The sequence below is a fragment of the Adelges cooleyi genome, unplaced genomic scaffold (genome assembly GCF_023614345.1).
Source record: "Adelges cooleyi isolate 19-005CV unplaced genomic scaffold, UGA_ACOO_1.1 ACOO_flye_CR_arks_rails_tigmint_CR_PRNA_574, whole genome shotgun sequence".
Classification (NCBI taxonomy): domain Eukaryota; kingdom Metazoa; phylum Arthropoda; class Insecta; order Hemiptera; family Adelgidae; genus Adelges; species Adelges cooleyi.
Window position 1 is genome coordinate 13629911 of NW_026096268.1, and position 25845 is coordinate 13655755.

General features: G+C 31.7%; 2 protein-coding genes across 6 annotated transcripts in view; both read left to right on the forward strand.

Annotated features, from left to right (window-relative positions):
• LOC126842653 (protein phosphatase PP2A 55 kDa regulatory subunit) overlaps positions 1–22317 on the forward strand; it is a 55825-nt gene extending 33508 nt beyond the window's left edge. The window contains exons 2-13 of one of the 4 annotated variants that reach the window (XM_050579708.1): positions 2298–2346; positions 11278–11493; positions 17990–18055; positions 18116–18213; positions 18696–18861; positions 18958–19070; positions 19138–19315; positions 19428–19592; positions 19993–20162; positions 20452–20667; positions 20743–20930; positions 21107–22317. In XM_050579708.1, coding sequence (XP_050435665.1) covers positions 11304–11493; positions 17990–18055; positions 18116–18213; positions 18696–18861; positions 18958–19070; positions 19138–19315; positions 19428–19592; positions 19993–20162; positions 20452–20667; positions 20743–20895 — 1515 coding nt within the window. In that variant the 5' untranslated portion in view covers positions 2298–2346; positions 11278–11303 and the 3' untranslated portion in view covers positions 20896–20930; positions 21107–22317. Of the gene's footprint in view, positions 1–2297; positions 2347–11277; positions 11494–16974; positions 17047–17249; positions 17494–17989; positions 18056–18115; positions 18214–18695; positions 18862–18957; positions 19071–19137; positions 19316–19427; positions 19593–19992; positions 20163–20451; positions 20668–20742; positions 20931–21106 lie in introns of those variants that run through there. The other 3 variants (XM_050579709.1, XM_050579712.1, XM_050579710.1) reach the window with 3 other exon arrangements.
• Positions 22318–22782: 465 nt separating this feature from the next.
• LOC126842654 (drebrin-like protein) lies at positions 22783–25836 on the forward strand. 2 transcript variants are annotated; one of them, XM_050579713.1, is made up of 7 exons: positions 22783–23309; positions 23404–23459; positions 24253–24365; positions 24431–24640; positions 24713–24877; positions 24938–25205; positions 25276–25830. In XM_050579713.1, the coding sequence occupies exons 1-7, from the start codon at positions 23224–23226 to the stop codon at positions 25413–25415; spliced, it is 1038 nt and encodes a 345-aa protein (XP_050435670.1). In that variant the 5' UTR covers positions 22783–23223; the 3' UTR covers positions 25416–25830. The 2 variants fall into 2 exon arrangements, with proteins under 2 accessions (XP_050435670.1, XP_050435671.1); XM_050579714.1 differs by lacking the exons at positions 22783–23309; positions 23404–23459 and adding an exon at positions 23671–23927 and having other exon boundaries at positions 25276–25836.
• Positions 25837–25845: the final 9 nt, after the last annotated feature.

Sequence of the window (25845 nt, forward strand, 5' to 3'; positions counted from 1 at the left end):
TATATTAAACTGTTGGTTATTACTGTAATATAATAGTATAACATCACAAACTGAATAGATGCGAACCCGTGACAATATTTTGCATTTACTTACTATTTCAGTACGAATATGATATTGTAGATTCTAGAAATGTCCGTTTCATATTAGTTTTCTGCGTAGAGCTGTCATTGGATGAAAATGTTCATATATTCAAATATATTATTTTATAAAACTCAAAGTAATTAGTGTTTACGTTTCCCGGGACTTGTCCTACACGAAGCACAACAAACTTTGCTGACCCTTCGGCATGTGGACCGTTTTAATGGGAACCCGGTCAAATGTAATTAGCGGCGACCGTGTCTTTGTCACAGGAATTTAACCGAAACCAAATTTATTTACAACTTCCTGCACGTGACTGAATCGTCCTCGGGGACAGGATAGTGCCGTGGAAAATCCATATTGTACAACTAAATAGTTCTGATAACGTTCTTGGGCGAATATTCACATCCTATACCTCGACCCTTTTTTTTTTTTGAGAGAGGGCGGAAAGTTGAGTACTTTTAGGCGCAAATATTCAAATAGGTTTTTCATTGTATAACATCGTCTATAACGTTAGCCAAGATGGTCCGGAATAAACGCAATCTTGTGGATTTTCCATGTTCAACAGATTGAAACTTGTTTTGTAGTGGCATTTATATTAGCTCTGTAAATTGATGCAACCACCAGAAACAATAGACGGAATAGCTTTGTAACGGGCTCGAGATAGATAGCAGTTGGAAAGACTTGAGACACGTCACACGAGCAAGATTAATGATGCCCGTAAATAAACCAAACAACTTGTAAAAGTTTTTATAGTAAAACTAACAATAATGTTTTTAATAACGAATATTTTTCTTTTGCGTTGAGGATTTAACGAGTTTACCATCATGATCCAATGTGTAATGCATCAATACGATTTTAATCGATTTTGCAAATCCGTAGGTATATCCGGTAACTAGGAAATTGCCGAAGATAGGATAAGTATTATACATTTACGAATTGATGAAATCTAATTTTTTTGTTTTTTTATTTACCGAAAAGTTTTTCAAAAACGTGTATTATTAATATATTTTAGCTCCAAAATACACTAGACTGATCTATTTTACCTCTCGACCTTAAACGGAAATGTAAATATGGTTAAATTAGGTATTCGTTTAGAAAATAAATACAAAATCGTTAACTACCAAAAAATCGGTTGTTAGAAACGTTAACAAAACCAAGGTGGCCCACACGAGCCTTAATCACAGTAATGGCATGACAGGGCAAACAATATTATTATAATAACGGCGCTTAACTGGTGTTGAGTTGGAGCGTTTCAAGGCATGAGACAAGTTTTATAACGTAGGACTGTTTCTTTGTGCCCTTGTCTTTGTGTTTCTTGTATTCTGCAAGTACAACATTAATATGTCTACTGCTTTGGTTATAATTCACATGACCACGCATTTAACGTAAATCAATAAATCTATTGATCTAAATAAGTATATAATTTTCCGTTAATTGTAGTTTTAAATTGAAACCTTATTGACCGTCACATAAATTCTAAAAACGCCTAAATAAAATATGAAAATATCACAGAACTCTTCAATGCAGTAAGCCATCACAGGTAAAAAAAATATAGTAAACAAAATTCGCATCCTATTCAACGGGGAGCAGCATAAACACTAAATAAGTACTTTAATAAAACAAAGACAAATACAATCTTCTACAATAATTAACGATATCTGTTCTATCATATCTTAATTAGTTGACTTTTTTAATAAAATATAATTTCATATAATAATTAATTTTCATTCCCCATTACCATTTTTATAAAACCTCATTTTTTATGTACTTACTTTTGGATGTTTTCGAATAATGAGATTCATTATCCAAAAACATTTACAAAGCATATTATTATGTACAGGTTTGTCTGCAGAAATACAGACATCTCTTAGCTTCGATACGGAGCTAAGAAGATTTTTATTTTACAATAGTTAGTGTTTTTTTTTGCCTTTCTGGACGCTAATTATTTAACTACTAAACCGTATCTTCCTATGTATTCACAGTTTATAGATCAGTAATCTTATACCAAAGATAATAGTAATAAAACCAGGAGTTGAAAAATTTTACTATTTTCTTTTCAAAATCTATAGAAAAACCACCTAATAAATCACTAATTATTTAACTTTGAAAAGAAAAATAACTACAGACTTATGACTACAGTGCTATGTTTTAAATATAATTCAAACTAATGTTCAGTCTAATCTTAACTAAAATTTTATCTTTTTGGTTGTTCACAGGTAAACTGATAAAACTTATGAGCCGTACAGCTGACCAACATTTAAAAAGGTACCTAACTTGACTATTTTATAAGACAATAGTAATTATTAAAATAAAAAATTAAACCAATTTTTATGTGACCTTTTTTTATAGTTTGACATGTGTAAAATACTCTTATCCAAAAAAATAATTATTTAACTTCCAATATTAAGTCTACTATGTAATCAATGATTAATAAAATAACAAAAATAGGTGTCAATTAAACTGAGAGATCAGTTTTTTTTAATTGTTATGATCTCGATTAATGCTTGACTTCAACAGATATAACAATTAAAACAAAAATCAATCGAATACATAGATCAATTACATCTTTTAATTATATAAATTGGTTCTTTATAAAAGCTACTCTACTAATAGCACTATCTAGAAATAGTTTATACAATGTACATATGTGTTGATTGACTTGATTGCTTTTATTTTTTTTGCTCCTATCCAGAATCGACTTTCCAAAAATAATTATTTAGCCCAAACCTTTTCTGCTTTATTAAAAAACAGTTTTAACCCCAAAAAACAACATACAAAATGGCAATTGCCTGCGATGCGTATCAGTTAAAGGTTTTGAAAATATAATATATTACACAAGCTTACACAACAACCAGAAAAGATATTGGTAATACATAGTTGTGTATTTTTTATTTTCTAAGAGGCTATGTGTATCTAGAACCTTTGGGCCAAATCCATCGCATCATTTTACAGTTGGAAAAAACTCGAAGGAGTTCTTAAATTTTACTTTCTATCCTACTCAAAAAAACAAACATTTTTTGTCAAGTTGCAAAATAGAAACTCTATTTATGTTTAGTTATGTGATTAATTTGAAGTTCTATTTTTGGATTTTCCTTTAAAGTGATTTAATTATTATTTTTTTAGACACCGCTAAAAAGATTCCATTTTGTTTCCTTCTCCGCAAAATACATTGACAATATTATAATACACACACTATACATTCGCCGTTAACTTCAATTCTTGCATATTTATTGGCAAAACAATTTTTAAAAAAAATGTTTATAAGTCCGATTTTTTACTGTCTTGGATCAGTTCCTACCTCCATGATAGATCCTAATAATAAATAAAAACCAGAGTAACATTGTGGGGATATTATAACTTTTTATTAAAACCCAATCCACAAAAAAATTTGTTTTAAGTATATCATTTTTGTGGATCGGGTTTTAATAAAATATTATAAGATTTTTTAATTTTTAATAACATTTATTTATTCAGACAACGTGACGAGTTGAGTGCCTAAGAATTTATAAACCAATTCTTGGAATTCAGCTCTACCCTATGTGACATACTGGCAAACTGTCTAGTGTCTACCTTATACAATATATTATCAAGTGTCATTTTTCTTTTACGTTTGACGCCTTTTTTTCCTCGATCAACTCAATTCAAGATTTTCGTGAACCCATTCTACAAAATATTGATACCTTCTTCCTTGGCCTGTCAACCAAGTATGAAATTAATACTAACCCTAAACAAATTAGGTAAGATTGAAGACATAAGTAATAACATTAGATTAACGGCTATGATAATTTTTTCTAATCGCCATTCACAGCCGGTTTCAAAAAAAATTACCTCAAAAATAATTTTATAATAATTATAAAGTAATATAGAACCAACGTCGTTTTAATCTTCAATGATTAAAACGATATCTAAAACTAAGAAAAATTATTTTAAATGAGTAATTGTTAATTACCTTATTAGAAAAATAATGATAATAATATTTGTTTGGAGTTTTTTTTATCTCGCTAGAGCACCTTCGGTAGTAACTTATCAAAGTGTAATGACTATAGCAGCTGTGCTTAGAATTTTGAGCAAATAATAAAAATATTATTCATGCAAATAAACTAGTGAATAGCCGCATGTAGATTAAAACTTGTACACTGGTTTCCCTAAAGGATGATAAAAATCGGGTCAGTATGACCCTACCGGGTGGTTTAATGATGAAATTACGAGGGTGTTTTTTTTTTGGGACTTTCTGTAAATATTTCAAACGGTGCAAGAATAACGACTAAGTATAAAAACTAAAACTAAACAAAAATTTAGCACGTCGGTATTTTTTAACGTACTTGCAATAATAATTTATAAACATAATCCTTCTATATCAGTTTCGCAATAAAAGTATATACGTTTAGGGTTGCGCTCAATACGGAAGGTGTGCAGCTTTCAAAGAATAAATCTGATATAATAGCTATTCGAATGGACCGTATAAAGTTTTCATTGCTGTTTAAATATTATCCTCTCGACTAAACTGCCCATGTATACCCATGCAGCATTTGTAAAATTGTAGTATTTTCAAAATGCTTTTTAATGGTTAATATAAAAAAATATCTGAGCTAAATAATATTTTATAAACGTTCGTTTTTCATTAATTTATATGAAATTATATTATAATGATAAAAATCAATATATTTCATTTAAATATCATCGAACGTTTCTTCACATCTCTTGGTGAACCGTAAAGAAAAGAAAAAGAGAGATTTTCTGCCATTCTAACGTTTTTCAAAATATTTTGTCAATATTAAAATTGTTGTAACAATTATATTGTATTATATAAATTAGTCACGGAACCGATATTAAACATTTCAATTTAAACGTAGCTGTGCTTATTTTTATTATTTGTTTTTAACACAACATAAAAGAAGTTCTTCGGTATGAATCTTGTGTAAAACTGTGGTATTATCAAATACAAAAAGAAAATATGATAAATTAAAAACTATTTTTTTTTTTATAATCGCTGACGATAAAGTCAAATTATACGTACTTATGAACTAGTTTTTTTCCATATTTTTCCCCTCTCCTTTTTAACGGGCGATTTTTCCACAGTCTTTTTTCGCATCGCGGCGCTTACATATTTAACGAGCGGTTTCATTTGCCAACGATCCTAAATTCACCACCGCCCCTTGCCCCAAAGGGGGAGGAGAATGCGCTGCGGCACAGCGGTTGTATTTTGCATTGCATAATGTGTCCTCCAAGCCCGTCGGTCGTGCCCGTCTCCATACATAATCGTTGCTCGGCGGACCGATGATAATTTCAGTTGTCAGGCGTTTAACTGAGGCAAACAAATTTACCGAAAGCTATTAGTGGAAGACCGGGCACGCGCCGCGTTGGCAAACAAATTAATCGACGGTCACCGCCCCCCCCCCCCCAGTGTTGATAAGACAGTCTTTAGCAGCCCACCGTTGGATTTGTCTGCGTTTAACACATCCTTCAATGGGCTATAGGCTCGAACTTGTGTCAGGTCGTTGGAAGCACACGAGAGGTGAGAGGGTCACTGAAATACCCTTCTAGACATTGTTTAAAGGAGACGAAGTTGCCCTCTCCCCTCCTACTCAATTGTCGTAATTCACGGTGATTTTTTTTTTTTTTTGAAGAGGGGGATGCAGACTGGAAGTAGATGAATTTGATATAATTCCGGTACGCGCTTTCCTCGACCCCTCCTCAAACGATATACAAGAAAGAAAAGGTCAATTTAAAGATGAAACTCTGTACAGTCGTTTAATGTTGTTATTTTTATTAAATGATAAAAGTAACTTTTACACATTTCAATACTTCAAACGGATAGTACAACTTCGGTATAAAATAGTCAGACTGAGGTATAACGAACCTAAAAAACTATAATAGTGAACATTTTTAATAGATAATTTATTTAAACAACAGTATTAGTTTTAAAAATTTCAATACAATTTTTTTTTTAACAGTAAATAAATAATATCTAAAAAACACATAAAAATTATAATTAAAGAAAACGGCATTTTCAATTGAATATTAATTAAATTACAAAATGCTAATTCGTTTGATTTCAGTTCAAAAGCCCCAAATTAATACTTTTTTTTTGTCAAATTCAACGCTTTTCTATTTTCTTATATAAAATGTTGCAATGATATTTAGTCTTGTGTGACTCATTGGTAAGCAAAACTAAGTTTGAAAAACTTATTTCACTTGAAACAGTGTTAGTTGAAAAATTCCAACAGATAATATGGCCAAATAAAATATATTACTGAGTAAAGAAGAAAAAAAATAATTTGAAGTAAAGTTAGTTGATCAGGGGTGAGGTGGGTTGTCAAAACTGTTGCTGCTTTCTAAAGAAACTTTAAAAAACTATCCCTAGGCTTAGTAGCTGTTGCCTAAAGCATTTTTGTTACAACACAGACTACTTAATTTAAGTAAGTCGTTATTTTTAATTAAAAAATAAAACTAAACTTTAGAAAATCGACTTTGTTTTACATCAATTTAGGCACTGTTCTGATATTCGACGAGTCTAACCTCCTAGCATTCATTGTTTTTTTATTAATTTACTTATATTTTACACCTATTCAAAAAAAAGTCTATTTAGTAAATATCTCAATCTCAATATTATATAAAAAAAAGTAATATTATTTCTATGAGTTTTTTATTTGTAAAATTAGCTTTCAAAATTTTCGTTCAACAAAAAAATAATTGACTTACCATAAGCGATGTATGATATTTAAGTAGGTATTCATTGTCATGAAGACAGATTCTATTAAATTCTAGATTCAATTCTATTATAAACTGAACGCAATATACAAAAAATAATAATAACAAATTAAATTTCAGACAACAAAATAGAAGTTTAATATTTTCAACATATCAATAAAATGTAATTAACCTGATTTTTTCTAGATGATTAGTTTTAATTCGCTTTGATTGGCACATGTATTAAACAACGGTGAATCACGTTTAATTATGTGGTACAACTATAGGAAGTTCAATAGCCACCACCATCATAATATAATAATCTACACCCATTCCGTATGCCTTAGCCAAATGTAAATCCTAGATTCACCCTCGTCTGACAAGGCTGTCCAAAATAAGTGGCCGGATCGTCCCTTACTACAACAAAAGCATAAATCATCGGCCTAACGTACGCACCTTGTATTCGAGACAAAAGTTTACCTTAACGTTTAACGCCGGCTGAAAACTTCATCGGTTCCCCCGGGACTAGCGTTGTTATGTATGGCGTGAATCGCCAGTGACACTTCAAATGCCCTTGTCCCCTTTCCACGCCCCCCCCGGGCCAATGCGAGCCCGAAGGACTTGCACATTTAGGCAAGTACAAGCGTTCATATTGACATATTTAATTGTTTGCCGGGAGAAGATTTATCCGTGCCCGAGTCTCGGGTTGTTTATCAAAAAAATATATCTTTTTCACTGCAAGTCTGAAAGCCGTTGCGTTTGTTTACTGGCAGTAATGGATTTACGCGTATCGGCTTCTTTTTCTTTGAATCGAATGATAAAACGCTTACTTCCGTTTCTCCGTCCTTGATGATGATTGATTACATAACGTTTTAGTCTTACCACCACGGTAAATACTGAATAACGAATATAGTTTATTAATAATGGAATCGGTTCGGTTTCAAACGGCAATTGGCCAAAACTAGATTAGTCGGCGGCTGTGCCGTTAGTGGTCGGAAACGTCAGAAGCCACAATTTAGTAGAGCCGGAAAAACAAGAAGCTCGAAGAACGAAAAACACTAGTCACGGTTCTCATGTGTATGAAATCGTTTATGTAAAAAATTGAAACGGTCGTTTGCGCTCGAAACAAATTAGCCCTTGGAGGACCTTAAAGAAAACGAAAAAAAAACCGTTAATATGTAAATTAAATTATTCTGGGTCCCCATCAGGCCGGGAGCCTGGGCTCGTGCTCCACGTGTCCTTAGGGTAAAGACGAAATCGTTAACCCCTTTGTCGAACAACAACGTATTAGGTTGAGAGATTGTAGAGTTCGATAATGACCACAATATAACACTAGTTGGTAAATAAATTTCGAAGCGCAGTCAAGCGAGTAAGTGAAAATCATAAACTGGACAAATACACCACTTTTGTTTGGTATTAAATTATGATTAAAACGACCTGAAGCACATACAGTCGGCTGTAGATACACGAGTCATAAGACATGGTTGAACCATAAGGTTCTGAAACCGAATTGTTTCGGTGTAAAATCCTTATGAGTATTGTTTGCATTTTTTCTACAACTCGGACCGCGTAAGCACTGCAATTGCGTTTTAAAATATTATGTATGGTTTTTAACAACATCGGTGCTATGAGCTCGCATAATTATTGCGCTCTTGAAATTGGCATGCGATAGACTGGCGCCGTTAATGGATATCACCAGAGGAAATTTGCAATAAAAATTTTAATGCACGGGTATTTTTAACGATATCCAAACAAAGCAGTTATCATTTAACGCAGTAGCTGTGACGGCTGTTGTTTTTTCTCAAACTAATTGTTTTCAGAGTTTTTGTTATTATTACCATGGCAATGAGCTTGTCGAAGCTGCGGTCAAGGACACGGCACACAATACTGACCAGACCGTCGTTAATGCGCATTAACACTGTATATGTATAAATAATTACTTGGACACGAACGAACATTACAAACTAGCAGTATATTATATACTTTATCTATAATATGATCTAGTTACCATAAACGGAAGTATACACTCGAAACGGATCGATTGTACGTTTCCAAAAAAAAAAAAAACTTTCAATTTCACCATAGTCTCGAACAAAAATACTTATATTTTTTTCTTAATATTATTTATATAAACCGTTTTTTTATACACGTGTGGTATTTTTAAATTGGCATTGCCTTTTTTTTATTGCAAAATTATTAAGATTTAGGGAAAAAATATATATGATAAAACAAATTCAAAGCGATAATAATAATATAAAAGTTTTTTTTATGACATTCATTATTGAAATATACATTGACATTCCAGGCATCCATTCTTTCCGAACTTTAAATAAAATAAACTATAAAAACATATTTTGATTTATTTTATGAGACGTCCAAAAGAAAAACATAGATTTGCATTTTTCAACAATTATCAATTCTTAAAGAAATATTTATCTCTGATTAACATAACGCAGTATGCTACTCATGCGTTCTACCTCGATAGTCTGTAATAAATTACAATACTGTAATATAATATTAATTATACCGTACGTATAATTGATGCGAGAATGAGAAGGTTTTCTCTTACTACGTATTCAACTTTCTGGGGATCTATATTCCGGATACATATTTTTCCTGGACATTCAGTAAATCAAATTCAGTTACAAATTCTTTACACTCAATACATTTAAGTGGTCCAACTCGATTAATGGCTTTTAGTCTCCGCAATGACGATTTCATGTAGCTTAATAATTTGTATGCAATTACTTGAGTGATTGTCAGCGTTCTTCTAGATGGTGTTTTTTTAGTTAAGTACAGTACTAATGAGTAATGACACACCCTACTCGGACCCAGCCTCTTGGCGCGTTATTCAATTGGAAATTCATCATTTCAATTTCAGTGATTTATCAATTGCATATTATTCCGTTCACAGATATCATCGTTCGCAGTGTTTATACAAATTTACAAATGTGGAAAAGCATTATACAATAATGTGGTGGCGGTGTTGCCCTTGATGGTCATATAAAGAAACCTCGCAGAGTAGATGTTATCTAATATATCTTCATAAATAATATTCTGTACTCATAATGTAACATTATTGGTAACACTATATTGTAGGTATCTTACGCGCAGTAGTTGGGATTTGTCATTGCATATGAGGCATGTAGGTCATGTACAACAGACACGCCTTTTTTATGATAAAATGACAACCTTCCAGCGTTTACTCCGGATAGCATAATATCATAACACATTTTTCACTGTCTCTTACACTTGCTTGATACAATTTTTTAGTGTAGGCATATCCAAAAAAGTAAACGTTTGTTTTTATCTACTCAGAATAATTGTGAATATTAAGCGATCGACATTGATTTAAATCATAACACATTCATTGCAATATTGTCGTCCATTCGATATCCATAATATAGTAATGTATGAAATAAATATCCAATTTCTTTGATCAACGAAATACTATAAAATGATCAAGAAAAAATATTTGAATAATAACGTTCTATAAAAGTTTAATTTTCAACAAAATAATATACTTCGCTATTAATATATATTGTCTTATAGTCGAAAATAATTCCATCGTCTTTTAACGACATTTTCAAAATACCTAGATACATATTTGAAACAGTAAATCTCTGACTAAAAGTATTTATAGCCCAGTTTGAAAATATTTATTAATACAAAATTATTATAAGATAATTTTTTTTTGCTGAGCATGGCTAAAAATGAGCAATAATGGATTAATTAAATTCGTATCTAAATAAATTATTCATTAAATCAAAATCGCGAAGTATACGAGTACTGATTCTAATAATTACTCATTTCTTCGTTTACGAATTGAGATTAAAAAAATATTCTAATTACAAGTGATTTAATAATCATCTATTAAAAAGATTTTAATTAACTATTCATTTTCTCTTGCACACGTTTTTGACCATTATACTGTTAACATACTGCTTACTATACGAGTTACCCAATGTATTGCATTGTTTAAATGCCATACTAAAATAAGCAGTGCCATCCGGTGGTAAATCAGACAACGAAATATTTACATTATATACAAATTGTATGTTAAGGTGATTATTTCAATAAAATAATTAATGTAAGATAAATAATATTCAACAAAAGCGGTATTATGTATTTATTGATAAAACAAAATATTTAATAATTAGCAAAAAAAAAAAATAATGTATTTTAAAATGATAATTTTAAAGGGTAATTAATAAAAGTCAAATAGCAATACCTACACATCATTTTTTAATTGCCTATTAAAACATAATGTTTTTTTACATTATAAATATCACTGCGTGGCAACCCCCTTGTCGTAATTCAATTAATTGCAAAAACCGAATCAATTTGCTCTAGTAATTAAATCTGCCGCTAATTATTACTACAAAAAGACTAACAAAGCTGTTTACCTGACTGAGGCGGCGGCACCGTGTCAATTCTGACACGTCGCGTCCACTGGCTAACACAAAATTAATTTTGATTATTATTATTTTTTTTTTCTGTTGACAGATGTTTCCGATCATGTGACTAACACGATGCGCCACGCAGAGGTAGTCGGCTTGTGGAGGCCGTCGGACACGCCGGCATCCAAGACGCGCGTGTCCCGGGCCACCGAACAGGGGGCTTCGCACACGTCACAGGCTCACAAGTTCGTTATAAAGTCCACGGCTATGATCCGGCAGTCGAGTCTCACCCGGTTCATCGTTAACAAAAAAAGTAACATAGGTGAGCATCTCTACATCACTATCGTAGGCTAGGTAACGTCAATAAGATATGTAAAATAATATATGACATGAAAAACCTTAAAGTTTGTACATTATTCTTAATTTAAAAATTAAATGAAATTCATGTGTTACCATTTAAGTTTCAAAAGTTGATATAAAAATAATTTGATAGTTTGGGGGTAAAAACATAACAATTTGTGGATAATTGAGATCACATTATATAAAAACACCATGAAAAAAAAATTAAATTATTAATTAAATCAATTGAGATATTAACTGGCTCACGATAAACCAACCACCCTGTGTATATGAATACATATTTGTAATCTGCATAGATTACAAGCAATCTATTCCGCCTATTTTTAATCCACAAATAATCAATTTAACTATTTGCCAATACGTTTTGAGTAGCATATTTTTGCACACAAATCAAATTCATTTTCGTTTAAATTTTTGGACAACAGCCAAATGATGGTAATAGAATAAATTTGCTCAATGTGTCTTTTTATGCAATAACTCAGATACGATAGAATTCATTAAAATTCTCAACCAATATACAGTATTTAAACTTAAAATGTTTTCCTGAAAAATATATAAAATATATAAAATATTGTGTTAGGCGTATAGGCAACAATGTACACTATTGCATCGAACACCGTACAAAGTACTAACACCGTAAATATACACCTAATTTTTATAAAAACCCTTCTCCTTGCATCCAACTTGTGCGACCACTAGGGCTATATTATTTATTATTCACTAGCTTTCGATATTGTTTACCTTTTTTTTTTTTTGTCACTTAACACATATCCTTGTAGCGCAATTAGGTTGATTGGATTTTTACATATTTATCTAACCAGTCCGTTTCAAAATTCAAGTAACACTTGAGAATCGAAAATTGCGAGGAGATTAATTCAGAGAAATAACCGACTGTAGGCTGCATTAATAATGATCACTCTGGCTTTAACTAAAATTGTATTAAGCCGGCCTGTCCGTTATGCTACCTACCGTATTATATTACCTAATCTTGAATTTCATAAATACTATATACCTAATACCTATTATCTACAGCAATGTAACTGGGCTCTGATGGCAAATAAATCTCTCTGGGATGATAACCGAGTAATACAATACAATAATATTTATTGTTAATATTGTTCATTATTTTAGCGCAACGAGGTGCAAAAGCCAACACCGTGTACGGAAACGTACAGAGCTGGTGCCAAATAACGTTGCTATTTTTTTTCCTTACAAAATATTATTAACTGTCTTATTTGCTACAGTTATCTCTTAGTGGAAATTATTAAAAGACCTAATGTTAATAATGTAGCAAAATCACAGTTGTCGGATAATGGCCGTTTTATAGTTTAGATGCTGAACTGAGAAGGTATTAGTTTTTTAATGATGTTTTTTTTTTCTGTGTCTCAAGACAAGATAATTGATTTTATCGTACCTATGAACTGATTTACTCGAGTAGAAATATCGCTGTCGATCCGAATTCGTTAGCGATTGGAAATTTTGTTGGATGAAAAGTTCACTCTAAAAATGTACAAATTTGTCATATTAAAATTACGACACGCTGTAACGGTTTATATTTCTTCGAAATTTGTATGAGTTATTCTTTAAATGTAACACTACCGATGTACGGTGAAAATTCAAGAAATTACCATTTGCTATTTGCTTTTCTTTTATTTCGCTTTTTATGTGTAGTGTTTTAAGACTTAACGTATAAGATAGAATAGTCCGGGTTAACACGATTTTAAGAGGATTTATGGTGTTCAACTCATTGGGTAGAAAGAAATAACAATTATCGCGTCCGCTGTTCCTATGGGTTTGCATGTCATGTTTAAATATTATGAATTTTAATCAAAACGGTAATCACGGGTAATATAGTTAAATTAACCGTAATTAAAAAAACAACTAATTTCGAGTAAATAAGTACATTTCTAGTCACGTTTAAATTAATGACCGAAAGGTTTTTTGTTTTTTTTTTCACGTCAAATAAAAACTTACTCGAATAATTATGCTCAACTCTGGGCTTATAGCGCAGGTATAGGTAATAAAAATTACAACTGTTTTACAGTTGTAAACAAACAGCATACGTCATATTTTATTTGACTTCTGTCGAAATATAATAATAATAATAATAATAACTATAATGTATGCACGGACAGCTCCCGTTTAATGACGCAAATGTCAACAGCTCATCAAAGAATTTCGATACACTACACAGAGGTGTATAATATAATAGGTATGCATAGCGTGCATGTAGACAGAATATAAGCTCTACTTTGAAAACATGTACAATATACGGAATACTCAATACACATCAAACCGCCCATGCCACTCTGCTAAAAGATATGTATGTATAGATAAGTAAAATAATACGTGTACGGTAAACGTGACGTTTTGCTCGCATTTGAACAATAATAATAATAAGTTTTATTTTCTCAAGTATCTATATTTCGAAAAATATTTGTACCTACATACCGGGTTGTTCAAATATCGCGGTACGTTTTTTTTCTCTATGAAATAATAATTGTCAATATTCAAAATAAAAACGTTATGATAAAATATAGTTTTCTAAAGGCGTATTTGCATTTTTTGCGCGGTCCTCTACAAGTAAAACTTAAAGGGTTATAAAAAGGATTAGCAATTGAAAATATTCTAAAATTGAATAGGATATTTTATCCTGTTGCATCTAAAAATGGACTTTTGTTTTTGTGTTCATATAAAACAACCAGACTTTTTATAACAATATGAAATTCGCCATTTTTCGTCGTGCATTGTATTTTTTTATTTAATTTAAAAAAAACCTATTACATATATTATACGAGTAGTGTGAAAGTAATAGAAATATAATAATAATAATTTTACTTTGAAATGTCATATGGCACCAAAGCCCTTCACCCGTACCATCGTTACAAGCGAGTTTTAGCACAACCCAAAAATGTTTACCGAGTGCAATCAATTCCAATGGAAATGTAATTTAATCAAAATTATGGTCGAATAACTTCCAACTCCGGATTAATCCTTAATAAGGTTAATACATAGAAGATACTTTATCCTCTTAAACCAAATAGAGCGGAACATATTGGCTGTATAATTATATAAATACAACTGTATTATTGCAAAATTTAAAAAGACCAAAGTTGAGCAAGCAGATGTTGACATGATATAAAAATAAATAGAATTATCAAAACCAAAACGTATAGTCATTGTCATAGCTTTAAAAATGTCTTACCAAAATAAAAACAATGTTTTCTTTTTTTTTTCTTATGAACAAAACTATTGTTAACAGATAAAATGTTAAAACATTAAATGTACTAAACAGTTTTTTTAGTTTTTGTTTAGCCTAATAGCGCGTTTACATTACACGGCTTAAAAAATTCAATTAAATTTTAACAATGTTGAAAAATAATTATTTTTTTAAAAAACGAAGCAACTATAAACTGTTAGATACTTTTAATCCAGTGATTAACTATAATAAATCAATTACAACTTTAGTTTACCTTGACAATGTCAATGAACCATTTTAGTCATATTATTACTAATTTAATTTATCCCCTACTAATTTAAATGTATAATTACTCTGCATCCAAATATTGTTTTGTTAGCCGAATTATTCAGCTAGGTGAAAACCCTATGCATAAATTATTACTATTCTATATAATATATATATAAGAGATAAACCGTGAAAAAAAATTGTTTGGTATTTTTTTCTTCTATAGCTCTGCATTTATTATTAGACTGAATACCGAAGTGTGAAAATTAGGTACGCAAAATAGACATTTAATACTTTTTTGAATGGATATTTTTGTCGCGCTTATCCGACTCATTAGTTAAACTTCATTGGCGAAGATCAGAGGGGGGGGCTCGGGTTTTTAAAATCCTTATAACGTAAAATTAGCGCTACATTTATTTTTATTTCAACAAATTTATTTTTTGGAAAAAAGTAGAACCCTTTTGGGAAATGTATAATAATATGTACTCGACGATGATACTAAATGCTCATCACTGGTAACGTGCCAAAGCAGTAGGAAAACTAAACGAAACGGAAGTTATCATTAATAAATAATATACTATTATTACCACCAGAGACAATGGAAATAATTCGGCAATAATGACACGGCTGTTTCAAATCTAAACACAGAATTCGTTTTTTTTTTTTTGGAAAGTATTTTAGGTTATGTTAAAAAAATTAAAAATTAAACTACGCCTCGTATTAGCAAGAGATTTAGCCTAAAATTAACCTACAAATTAGTATTTTTAATTTCTAGGCCGCAGCTGTTGGCAAATATTTGATATAGGTACTGACTGCTGTGTTTTATTTGTCATACTTTGAAAAAAATAACCATGCACTTACTCGGTACTACCTAAGTCATACGCAAAATCCAAAATTATAATTGTTATGACGGTATCAACAAAAGCAGGGATTAAAAACGTTTTAAGAAAACTTTTTTTTTATCGTGTTAACGTAAGCAAACACGTTGTTGTACAAATAAAATGAAATAAATAAAAACAAATAACCAAAACGAAATTAAAAAAAACAAAAACCGTAAAACAAAAAAAAAAATTCGTTATCGATATTAAATTGCTTAGAATAAAGAATTTGTTAAAACTTTTACGGGTTAAAAAACTTGTATCAATGAACACAACTTAAAAAGTAAAATATATTTTTTTTAATTACATTTTTTCAATTTTATTGATTTAAAAATGTTTAAAACGATTTTGACAAAAACATTATACATTTTTCGGCGCCTGAAAATATTTGTAAACAAATAGGTAAATGAAATTTTGAAACCGTTTTTAAAAAGATAGATAGCCAGAAAAACGTATAATAAAAAACTTACAAACGTAATGGTATTTTTCGGTAATCATATTTAAAAGGCAATTCGATTAACAATGTTTTTTACGCCGCATAATAATTGTATTAATTATTGTGGCTTAAAAAAATGTCTGTTACTTTTTTACCGATTGAACTGGTCGTCACATAATATTTTGTCATTCGTATTTGCGAGGGAAGACGTCACGTTGCCGGCACTGTCCCCCGAACAGTGCCACCGGTGCGGCCGTCGCGATCGCTATGTGTGCAACGCGCGCGCGTATCACACACACACACTTGCGCGCTGACACACACAAACACACGCGCTATTATCTCACGACGTTGAACACCACTTTTTCTTTTCCTCACAAAAATAATATCACACACACACACACACATATACATAGACTGCACTGTACACATTCACTTCGCACGATATTCGCGCGCGGACACCAGCACCCACTCCGCCCGTCCCACCTCCCCGCGGCTGCCCCTCGTATCACGTCGCCGTCCGCACTCCGCAGGGCACCGTACTTTTTCCCAATCGAAAAATCACATCACGCCGCCGTCCGTCATCGTCAGCTCTTATCCGCCGTGCGTACCGTCGAGGTTTTTTTTGATTCCCCCTTTTTTTTTTTTCACTTACGGATGGTCCATCGAACGTAATTACGGTGGATAATCTAATCAAAAAGAGGCGCTGCAACAGCGATATCGACGCCGCAATGGCCGGTAAGTGGTTTTTCTGTTTTTTTATTTATCTTTGGCATTTCTTTTTTTCTACTACTCAACTGCTGCCCACAAGCCATTGTTTTCGTTTCCCGCTATCACCACAGCCGCCGCCTCCCCCCGGCGGCCGCGGCCGGTAAACGCTCGCACACGTCCCGACACGCCGTCGTTTAGCCTCTCTTGCAAACGTTCTGTACACCGTGCCATCCCGTCGCGCGCGCCTTTTAATTGTTACTAACCCGGGGCGCACGTTTTCCGGAGTAACCCGAACGACGTAGTCAGGGGCTGTTGTCGCCCCTCGGTTTGGAGCTTGTCGCGTTTGTGTGTCGCCGCCGTTTCTAGGTCACTAGTGCGAGCTCACGTTCACATTAGCCACAAACGCGCGACCGCCTTCATTATTCGCCACAAACCAGTTTTCAGTGATGACTGTAATTCACACCAAAAACGACGGTAAGCCCCGTGCCTCCCCATCGACGACCATCAGCTCCCCGAGTATCTCATCGACTTTACGGTTATACTCTAAACGTCCCCTATTTCTCTGTTCGACGTTAACGATTGCGATGTGCTTTTGATGTGTTTCGATAATATGTACTCTACTATGTCCAGATCTGAACTAGTGGTTTTTCTTATCGAGATATTTCCGTTATGTATTCAAACTGAGTAAATATTATGATTTATTAGTCAATAGTAGATTTACTGAAATGAATCACGCATTCGTAGTATTTATATTTAATATTGTCGAGAGGTAATGTACATATCTACTGTGAGGTATGTTATCTTAGTTGATAACTATCAAAATATTCTCATGGTGTTTAAAAAAGACAAATACATTTTTAACAATATTTTACAAATAATATAAGGTCATTGTATAGCTATAATAGATCTATGATACTTTAGGACTAAATTTAAATATACATTATTGACATTCTTTTTTGTGTTTTTATAGGAAACGGTGAGATTCAATGGTGTTTCTCACAGGTTAAAGGCACGTTGGAAGACGATGTTACCGAAGGTAGTAATATATGTGATAAACAATTTATAATGATTACTATAGAATCAAATTTGTTAACAGCTGATTTAATATCCTGTGTGGAATACAACCATGATGGTGAATTATTGGCAACAGGTGACAAAGGCGGACGAGTCGTCATATTTCAGCGAGATCCAATTGTAAGTATTCAATTCGGTCCGAAAGGCTTCACTTCTTTAGCAATAGTTTATGGATGTCAGAAATTAGTTTGATCAAAGAAATTTCTGTTAATTATTCTTGTAAAAAAAAAAAAATAATAAACATTTAGTGTTAGTTAAATGTTATTTACATCATATTATGTTAATACATCAGCATGTATCGACCTATTATCTATTTTAACAAACACAATTAAAACAGCCTATACCAATCGATTAATACATACATCCATCAGAGGCAAACAACATCTGCTTGCAGTGTTTTGAAGTGTATCATGTTTACTTGTAGTACCGATTTCTGTCATCTTGTCACACACGTTGACTTAAATATGTTTATTATTTATTGGATTACAGTTTATGATGGATCCTTCTTTCTAATATGCTACACTCTATTAGTGTAGCCTATTAGAAATGGTTAGGTAACTATTATTATGTTTGCAGTACAACAGTTCTATGTTTCTTTACAGAGTAAAACGTGTATCCCAAGGCGAGGGGATTACAATGTATACAGTACTTTCCAGAGTCATGAGCCTGAATTTGATTACCTAAAGAGTTTAGAAATAGAAGAGAAAATCAATAAAATAAGGTGGCTCAGGCGTAAAAATCAAGCTCATTTTCTATTATCAACTAATGGTAAATACGTGTGACCACATGATTTTACAATGTGCAGTTAATAAAAATAATTATTTGTTAAATTCAACAACTAACTATTGTGTTTGTTTTTCTTAGACAAAACTATTAAGTTGTGGAAAGTATCTGAAAAAGATAAAAAAATTGAAGGATACAACACGAAAGAAGATACAGGAATCATGAGGGATCCAATGAATATTACATCCCTAAGGGTATATTGCATATATTTAATTAAATTATTTATCCCCATGTTTAATATTATAACTTAATAACTCGCAGGTTCCAGTATTAAAGTCCATGGAACTAATGGTAGAAGCTTCTCCTAGACGAGTTTTCGCTAATGCTCATACTTATCATATAAACTCTATAAGTGTAAATTCTGATCAAGAAACTTACCTATCAGCTGATGACCTCCGAATAAATTTGTGGAATTTGGAGATAACTGATCAAAGTTTTAGTATCCTTTCTATACCGCTTGTAATAGTAGTTTATTTATAAAATATGTCTATAGATATGTACATGTACACAACAGTAGTAAACGGTTTTCCTTAGTGTCATTTAAATTATAGATATTGTTGATATCAAACCTACAAACATGGAAGAACTCACTGAAGTAATTACTGCAGCTGAATTTCATCCACTCGAATGCAATTTATTTGTATACAGTAGTAGCAAGGGTACAATCCGATTATGTGATATGCGATCTTCAGCGTTATGTGATAAACATGCTAAATGTGAGTACCGTGTTGTTGAATACACAATGTATTAAGTTTTTAGAGTGATGCTTCAAAATTAATTCTAAAATTGTCACTCTTCTGTTTTTTACTTTTTTCATAAGCTTCGCTAAAAACTAATTAAACCTTTGCAATTTTATACAAAAAAAATAATTCAATTTGGAACACTGCTATGTGTGCTGATGATGATGCTATTAGACGGCTCTTAAAAAAAGAATGCCGTAGTAAACCTCAAGTTAGAGAAAAGAAATTTGAGTGTATTTCAATTAATTGATTAATAAAAAGCAAGGACATTTAAAAGGCGTTAATTAAATGTACAAAATTAAGTGTCTCCTGAAAAAAAAAATTAGCTCAAGTAAAGCATTGCCCCTAGTATATAATTATGTATTTTTTTTTCTAGTGTTTGAAGAACAAGAAGATCCAACTACGAGAAGTTTCTTCTCCGAAATTATTTCGAGCATATCAGATGTAAAAATTTCCAATTCTGGCCGTTACATGATGTCAAGAGATTATATGACTGTTAAAGTTTGGGATTTGCACATGGAAACCAAACCAATTGAGACATATCCGGTACGAATATTTATATATTTTTGTTGAACCCTTTGAAGCATATAATATAACAATGTTACCACTAGTCCACAACTTATTATAAAAATGTGGTTTCACAAAATCCACTATGCTTCATAACTGTATCTGTGTCCCATACTAACATCCCTGTTCTTTTTCTGTCTACCATTACTCTAAGCTTTCTTGCCCATTTAATTCTATTCATATTCCTCTGTTCTTTTCACGTGCTCCAACCACGATAGTCTACTATCATTTTCGTTACATCGTAAATTATAACTTATCGATGTTACAGGTGCATGAATACTTACGACCAAAACTTTGTTCGCTGTACGAAAACGATTGCATTTTCGATAAATTTGAATGCTGCTGGTCAGGTAATGATCAGTACATAATGACTGGTGCCTACAATAATTTCTTCAGAATGTTCGATCGTTCGGCCAAACGCGACGTTACGTTAGAAGCTTCGAAGGAAATTGCAAAACCCAAAACAATACTAAAACCTCGCAAGGTAAGCATAAAACACGTAAAACAACTAATTTTGATTATTATTGTAAATACTTATTTGTCATCGTCAATTTTCTAGGTGTGCATTGGAAACAAACGCAAAAAGGATGAAATCAGTGTCGACTGCTTGGATTTCAATAAGAAAATTTTGCATACTGCATGGCATCCGAATGAAAACATTGTCGCTGTTGCTGCCACCAATAATTTATACTTGTTCCAGGAGAAGTTGTAGCCTTCACTTTGACTACCGCTTTCGTCATCTTTAAAGTAAGTAAACATTTGTTGTTGTTTAAACACAAAAATAAAATTTAATAGATGGGTAGTTATTACTGTTAGTTGCAGTGATTATGTCGTTTTGATCCAAATGTGCTTTTAATTTTAATTTCATTTAAAAATGGTTTTTCTATGTGGTTGTTTATTTAATTTTTGGTTTCTTATTTCAGCGTTTTGACAAGATGGGATTCCGATAGCGGAATAACAAAATGTATAAGAAAATACACACAACGTTGAGCCATTTTGGCTTAAGATGGAAATAAGATCTCTGCATCTTATTTACTCTATACAATAAAACTGAAAAAAAAAGTCATGGAATGTAAAAATTATTTCCTTTTTCAAGTTCGGCTCGTTAAATAAAATTATTATTTTTAACATTGTTGTTCCCAAACAAAACAAAAAAAAAATCATAATTTCTGCTTATTTGCAGTTCTTATTAAAACAAAATTAATTACTTTCTTTTTTATATTATGTATTTATTAAGTAATAATTAACGTTAATAACTTACATTTTTCTATTCTTTTTTTTTTTCTATAAGTAAAATCTTTCTATTTTTTTCTACGAAAAACATAATATAGTTAATTTTTGAGGCGAGCCCAATTTATTAAATTAAAATATCAAAACAAAATATTGTACCAGTGGTGCATAGATTATGCTATCATTTATATATTTATTTATTTTTGTGTACATACCAATGTTTTTATGATAATAGTTAAATGTGTAAGGTTTAAGAAAAATTATGAAAGGGAGTCGGCTGAAAGCTAAATCAAAGAGATAACTTTACCATGTTGTCTCATGTTGTTGTATTTTCAATTGAACTTTCAGTCAAAACACTCCATTTTGGACGAATATAAATTTGTTGAAAATCAAATTTAATTTAATACACGTAAAATAATTATTATTATTATATAAAATTGTTTGATAACTTTAAAAAGCCTCGCATCTATTTTCGATGAGCAGAGATGGCTATTGTTGTTTTTCTCTTTATTTTTTACAAAGCTAAAATTATTTTTACGCCCGTGAATTTTATTTTCTGTACCTATTTAATATTTATTGATGATAATAATAATAATAAGTATTAATTGACTCGAATTAGATTATTATATTTATTATATATTCACGTGCCAGTACACAATAACTATTATTATTATTTTCATGGATGATATAGTAATGTACTCGTCTAAGTAAATTGGGTCTGGCGACTTTAAACTTCAAGTACTTGTTGAAATCATTTATGTGAAGTATGTTCAACTGTCTGTACCAACTATTGTTTTACGCAAAATGTGATGCAAGAATATTGAGTACAAAAAACAAAATTTTAAAATAAATCAACGAAAAATTATTGTGCTGGTTAATTATAATATTGTTGTATATTACAAAAAATTTAGATTAAATACCTATTTTTAGTAGTTGCTCGTCTATTTTGAAACGAAAAAACTAAATTACTACCGTTTTCTATTTATACCTTGGCGGTTTGCCTCGCCGAAATCCTTAAACAAAAGAATAATAATGTATTCTTTGGTAAGTATAAAGATTTAAAATTCAGGGTTGTACGAATTATTGTTTATTTAAAAAAAAAACGTTTTTATTAAACGTAAAAACCTTGGATATAATATAAAATTTAATTTTCCTCAAACCCAGTAAACATAGCAAGTCTACAAACGTGTAGAGTTTATTTTTAAGTATCAAAAGAGGACAACGGTTTTTTTATACAACACTACCTTGCTAGTTAATTTTTTTTTTGCGTGTGTTACATTCAGTAATATGATTCTGAACATCGGATGAAGAAAAAAGTACAAAACGGTATTCTATAGTGTAATAAATGAAACCATTGTCATATCTTAAAATTAATCATCTGTGAAAGATGAATAATTCATAAATTGGCGCGAACGAGCATCTATCTTCTCCTTTCGGGCCTTGACCCGAGTTCGACTTGCTACCTGTGTACAACGATGAATACATAATTATTGGTTTATTATTATGCCGTAATACCGCCAATATGGTATAAATGTATTATATTATATGAATGTCCCCCCCCCATCCAGTCCTTCAAAGTCGAGCAGCACTCCGACATTGCATAATACATAACATAGACAACCTTGCGGCCCAACTGCAATCATTCGGTGTCTTCGGCTGTTGGTCACACTGTTGGCGTTATCATTAATAACAAACACAATCGTGATATCGGTGCAATGTCCCAGAGGCGTGTAGTGTATGGTAATAGGTTTAAAAATTGGTTTCGGCCAACCGTTGACGAGTCATCGAGTAAACCGCTGCAGTCGGCGACATGTCTCAATTGAACTTGGACAAGAACAGACAGCAGATTGTCGACACTTGGAAAGATGTGGTCGACGACAAAACGCCGACCAACTGGTAAGTACTCCGGCGAGAGCTGTCCAAGATCGACTTGGACTAATTACTATGCAGCATCTGTAAGTGTACGTTTTAATTAATGCTTACTTTCTAGGGCCATATTTGGCTATGAGGGTCAAACCAACATCCTCAAAGTAATAGGACGAGGCGGTAAGTCAAACCTATACCTATTGTTATTATACTTTCACAACTAAGGTAATCATAATATTTTACTTTGGGATACGTGTACAAGCAAAACTTTCGAATTATATCTAGTGCATTTTCAACACTTGCATATTAATTATTATTGAGGCATAATATTTTTCAATTGATTTACTTAGGATAATATTTTTCATGTCAAACTAGTTCTTTTTTGCTTTTCATTTAGTATAATTTATTTTAAAATGTATTATGTACTTGTGAAAATACAAATCATTCTATACATTAATATATTATTGTTGTACTTATACCCTGTTCGCTGAGAGAGCATGCCGGGTTTGCGCATGTAGACTGAAGACTAAGCAGCAAGACTAAGGCTGGCGGACTCCGGGAGGAACGCTAGTCACACTGGGTGCCGCGTGGGAATTTGTAGAACGGCCAATTTTCATCGGGTCGCGGCATGGTCTCTCGGCGAACAGGGTATAGATTCTATTAAGCGTCATTACCTCAAATCTTTTTTAATCTCAAACATTGCACGTTCCTCTCAAACTCCTATTACACATAATAATATATTACACTCGATGATCAAAGTAAATGACTAATGGTTTTATCTTCTTTCGGAAAATTTTGAAAAGACTCACTTTATATGAGTCATTTCATATTATTAAATTTTAATTCAGTGTTAACATATAATAAGCTTAACTAGAGCAATAATCTTAGGCGTGCTTACCAAACCTTAAAACAATTGCTTTATAATAAGTGTTTACTTATAATCAATGTAACTAATGAATGTCTTTTTAATTAGATGGCGGTGTAGAAGAAATGAAAGAAGATTTAAACAGTTCCAAGATAATGTATGCTTTCTGTCGGGTATTAGATCCCAAAACTAGTCTGTTTAAATGTGTTTTAATCAATTGGGTATGATCACACAATCATTGTTTATCCATATGGAGATGAATAATATTTTCATGTGTTTTTTTTAGCAAGGAGAAGGAGCACCTATTGTTCGTAAAGGGACGTGTGCAAATCATATTCGTGAAGTATCTAACATTTTGAAAGGAGCGCACGTTACTATAAACGCTCGCAATGATGATGAAGTGGATACAGATATAATATTATCAAAAGTTTCGAAAACAACTTCAGTGTACTCGTTCAAAGAAAGACTCGACCAATCTGGGCCACAGCCAAAAATCGTAAAGTATTTTATTATAACACATATGTAATATGTGTGCAGCTAAATATTTTTTTTCAACAAATCATTTTAGGGTACGAGTTACAAAAGAGTACAACCAAATTTGGAAATTAATTCTAGTGAAAGGGATAAGTTTTGGGCGGCCGAAGAAGAAAAAGAAAAACAAAGACAAGAGGAGGAAAAACTTAAAAAAGAATTACAACAAAAGACAATCGAAGAAGAAAGGCTGTTTAGAGAAGTATGAGAGTATAGATTTAGTATAAATATAATATGATATTTAATTGCACTTTTTTTTCAGGATGCCGATAGAACGCGTAGAGAATCGGATGCGATTGAAACTGAAAAAGAACAACCTAAAGTAGATACAATCGAATATGTGAAAACCGTTCCAGTAACTACCATACCTAGTGCTGTTGTTGAAGAAGGTATATTAAAGGCGGAACCTGCTACTGTTGAAATGACCCAGAATGGGTTAGTAGAAGAAAATATTGAAGTTCAAAATGGACACAACAATACTGGTGAAGATCTTGGTACCAGAGCCGAAGCACTCTACGACTATCAAGCTGGTAAACAATAATTTTAAGCAATATATCATTATTTTTCAACCACTAACCATTTTTAATTTATTTTTATCAGCTGATGACACAGAAATATCGTTTGATCCTGGTGATATAATTTGTCACATCGACCAAATTGATCAAGGCTGGTGGCAAGGTTTGGGACCCGATGGTACTTTTGGTTTATTCCCAGCCAACTATGTTCAACTACTTCCATGACTTCTCGCTACTTGGTGTAACTTCATACCTCTTATTGTGCTAAGTTAATTATTTTTAAATATTATCTCAAAATATTATATGTTGATTATTGATTTATATGCATAATGCAATGTTTAAAAGTGTTTAAATTATTTATAAACTAATTGTTTTAGTTAACTGTTAAAAGAATAAAAAATGTATTGTTAGTTATTATTATTTATATAAGCAATTTTTGTATTTGTTTTATTTTTTTAATTTACTATAAGTGTTTTACTCAATAAATAACTAAAATTTGGTATTAATCCAATAGTAGTTATAATAATAATATTTCAATTAGGTAATTTTTCAGTTATGTTCGTTAATTTAAGACTATAATTTTAAAATATACATAAATAAACCATGACTAAAAAAATTGTATTCTATGAAAAAACTCTGTTTTTTGCTCTCATTA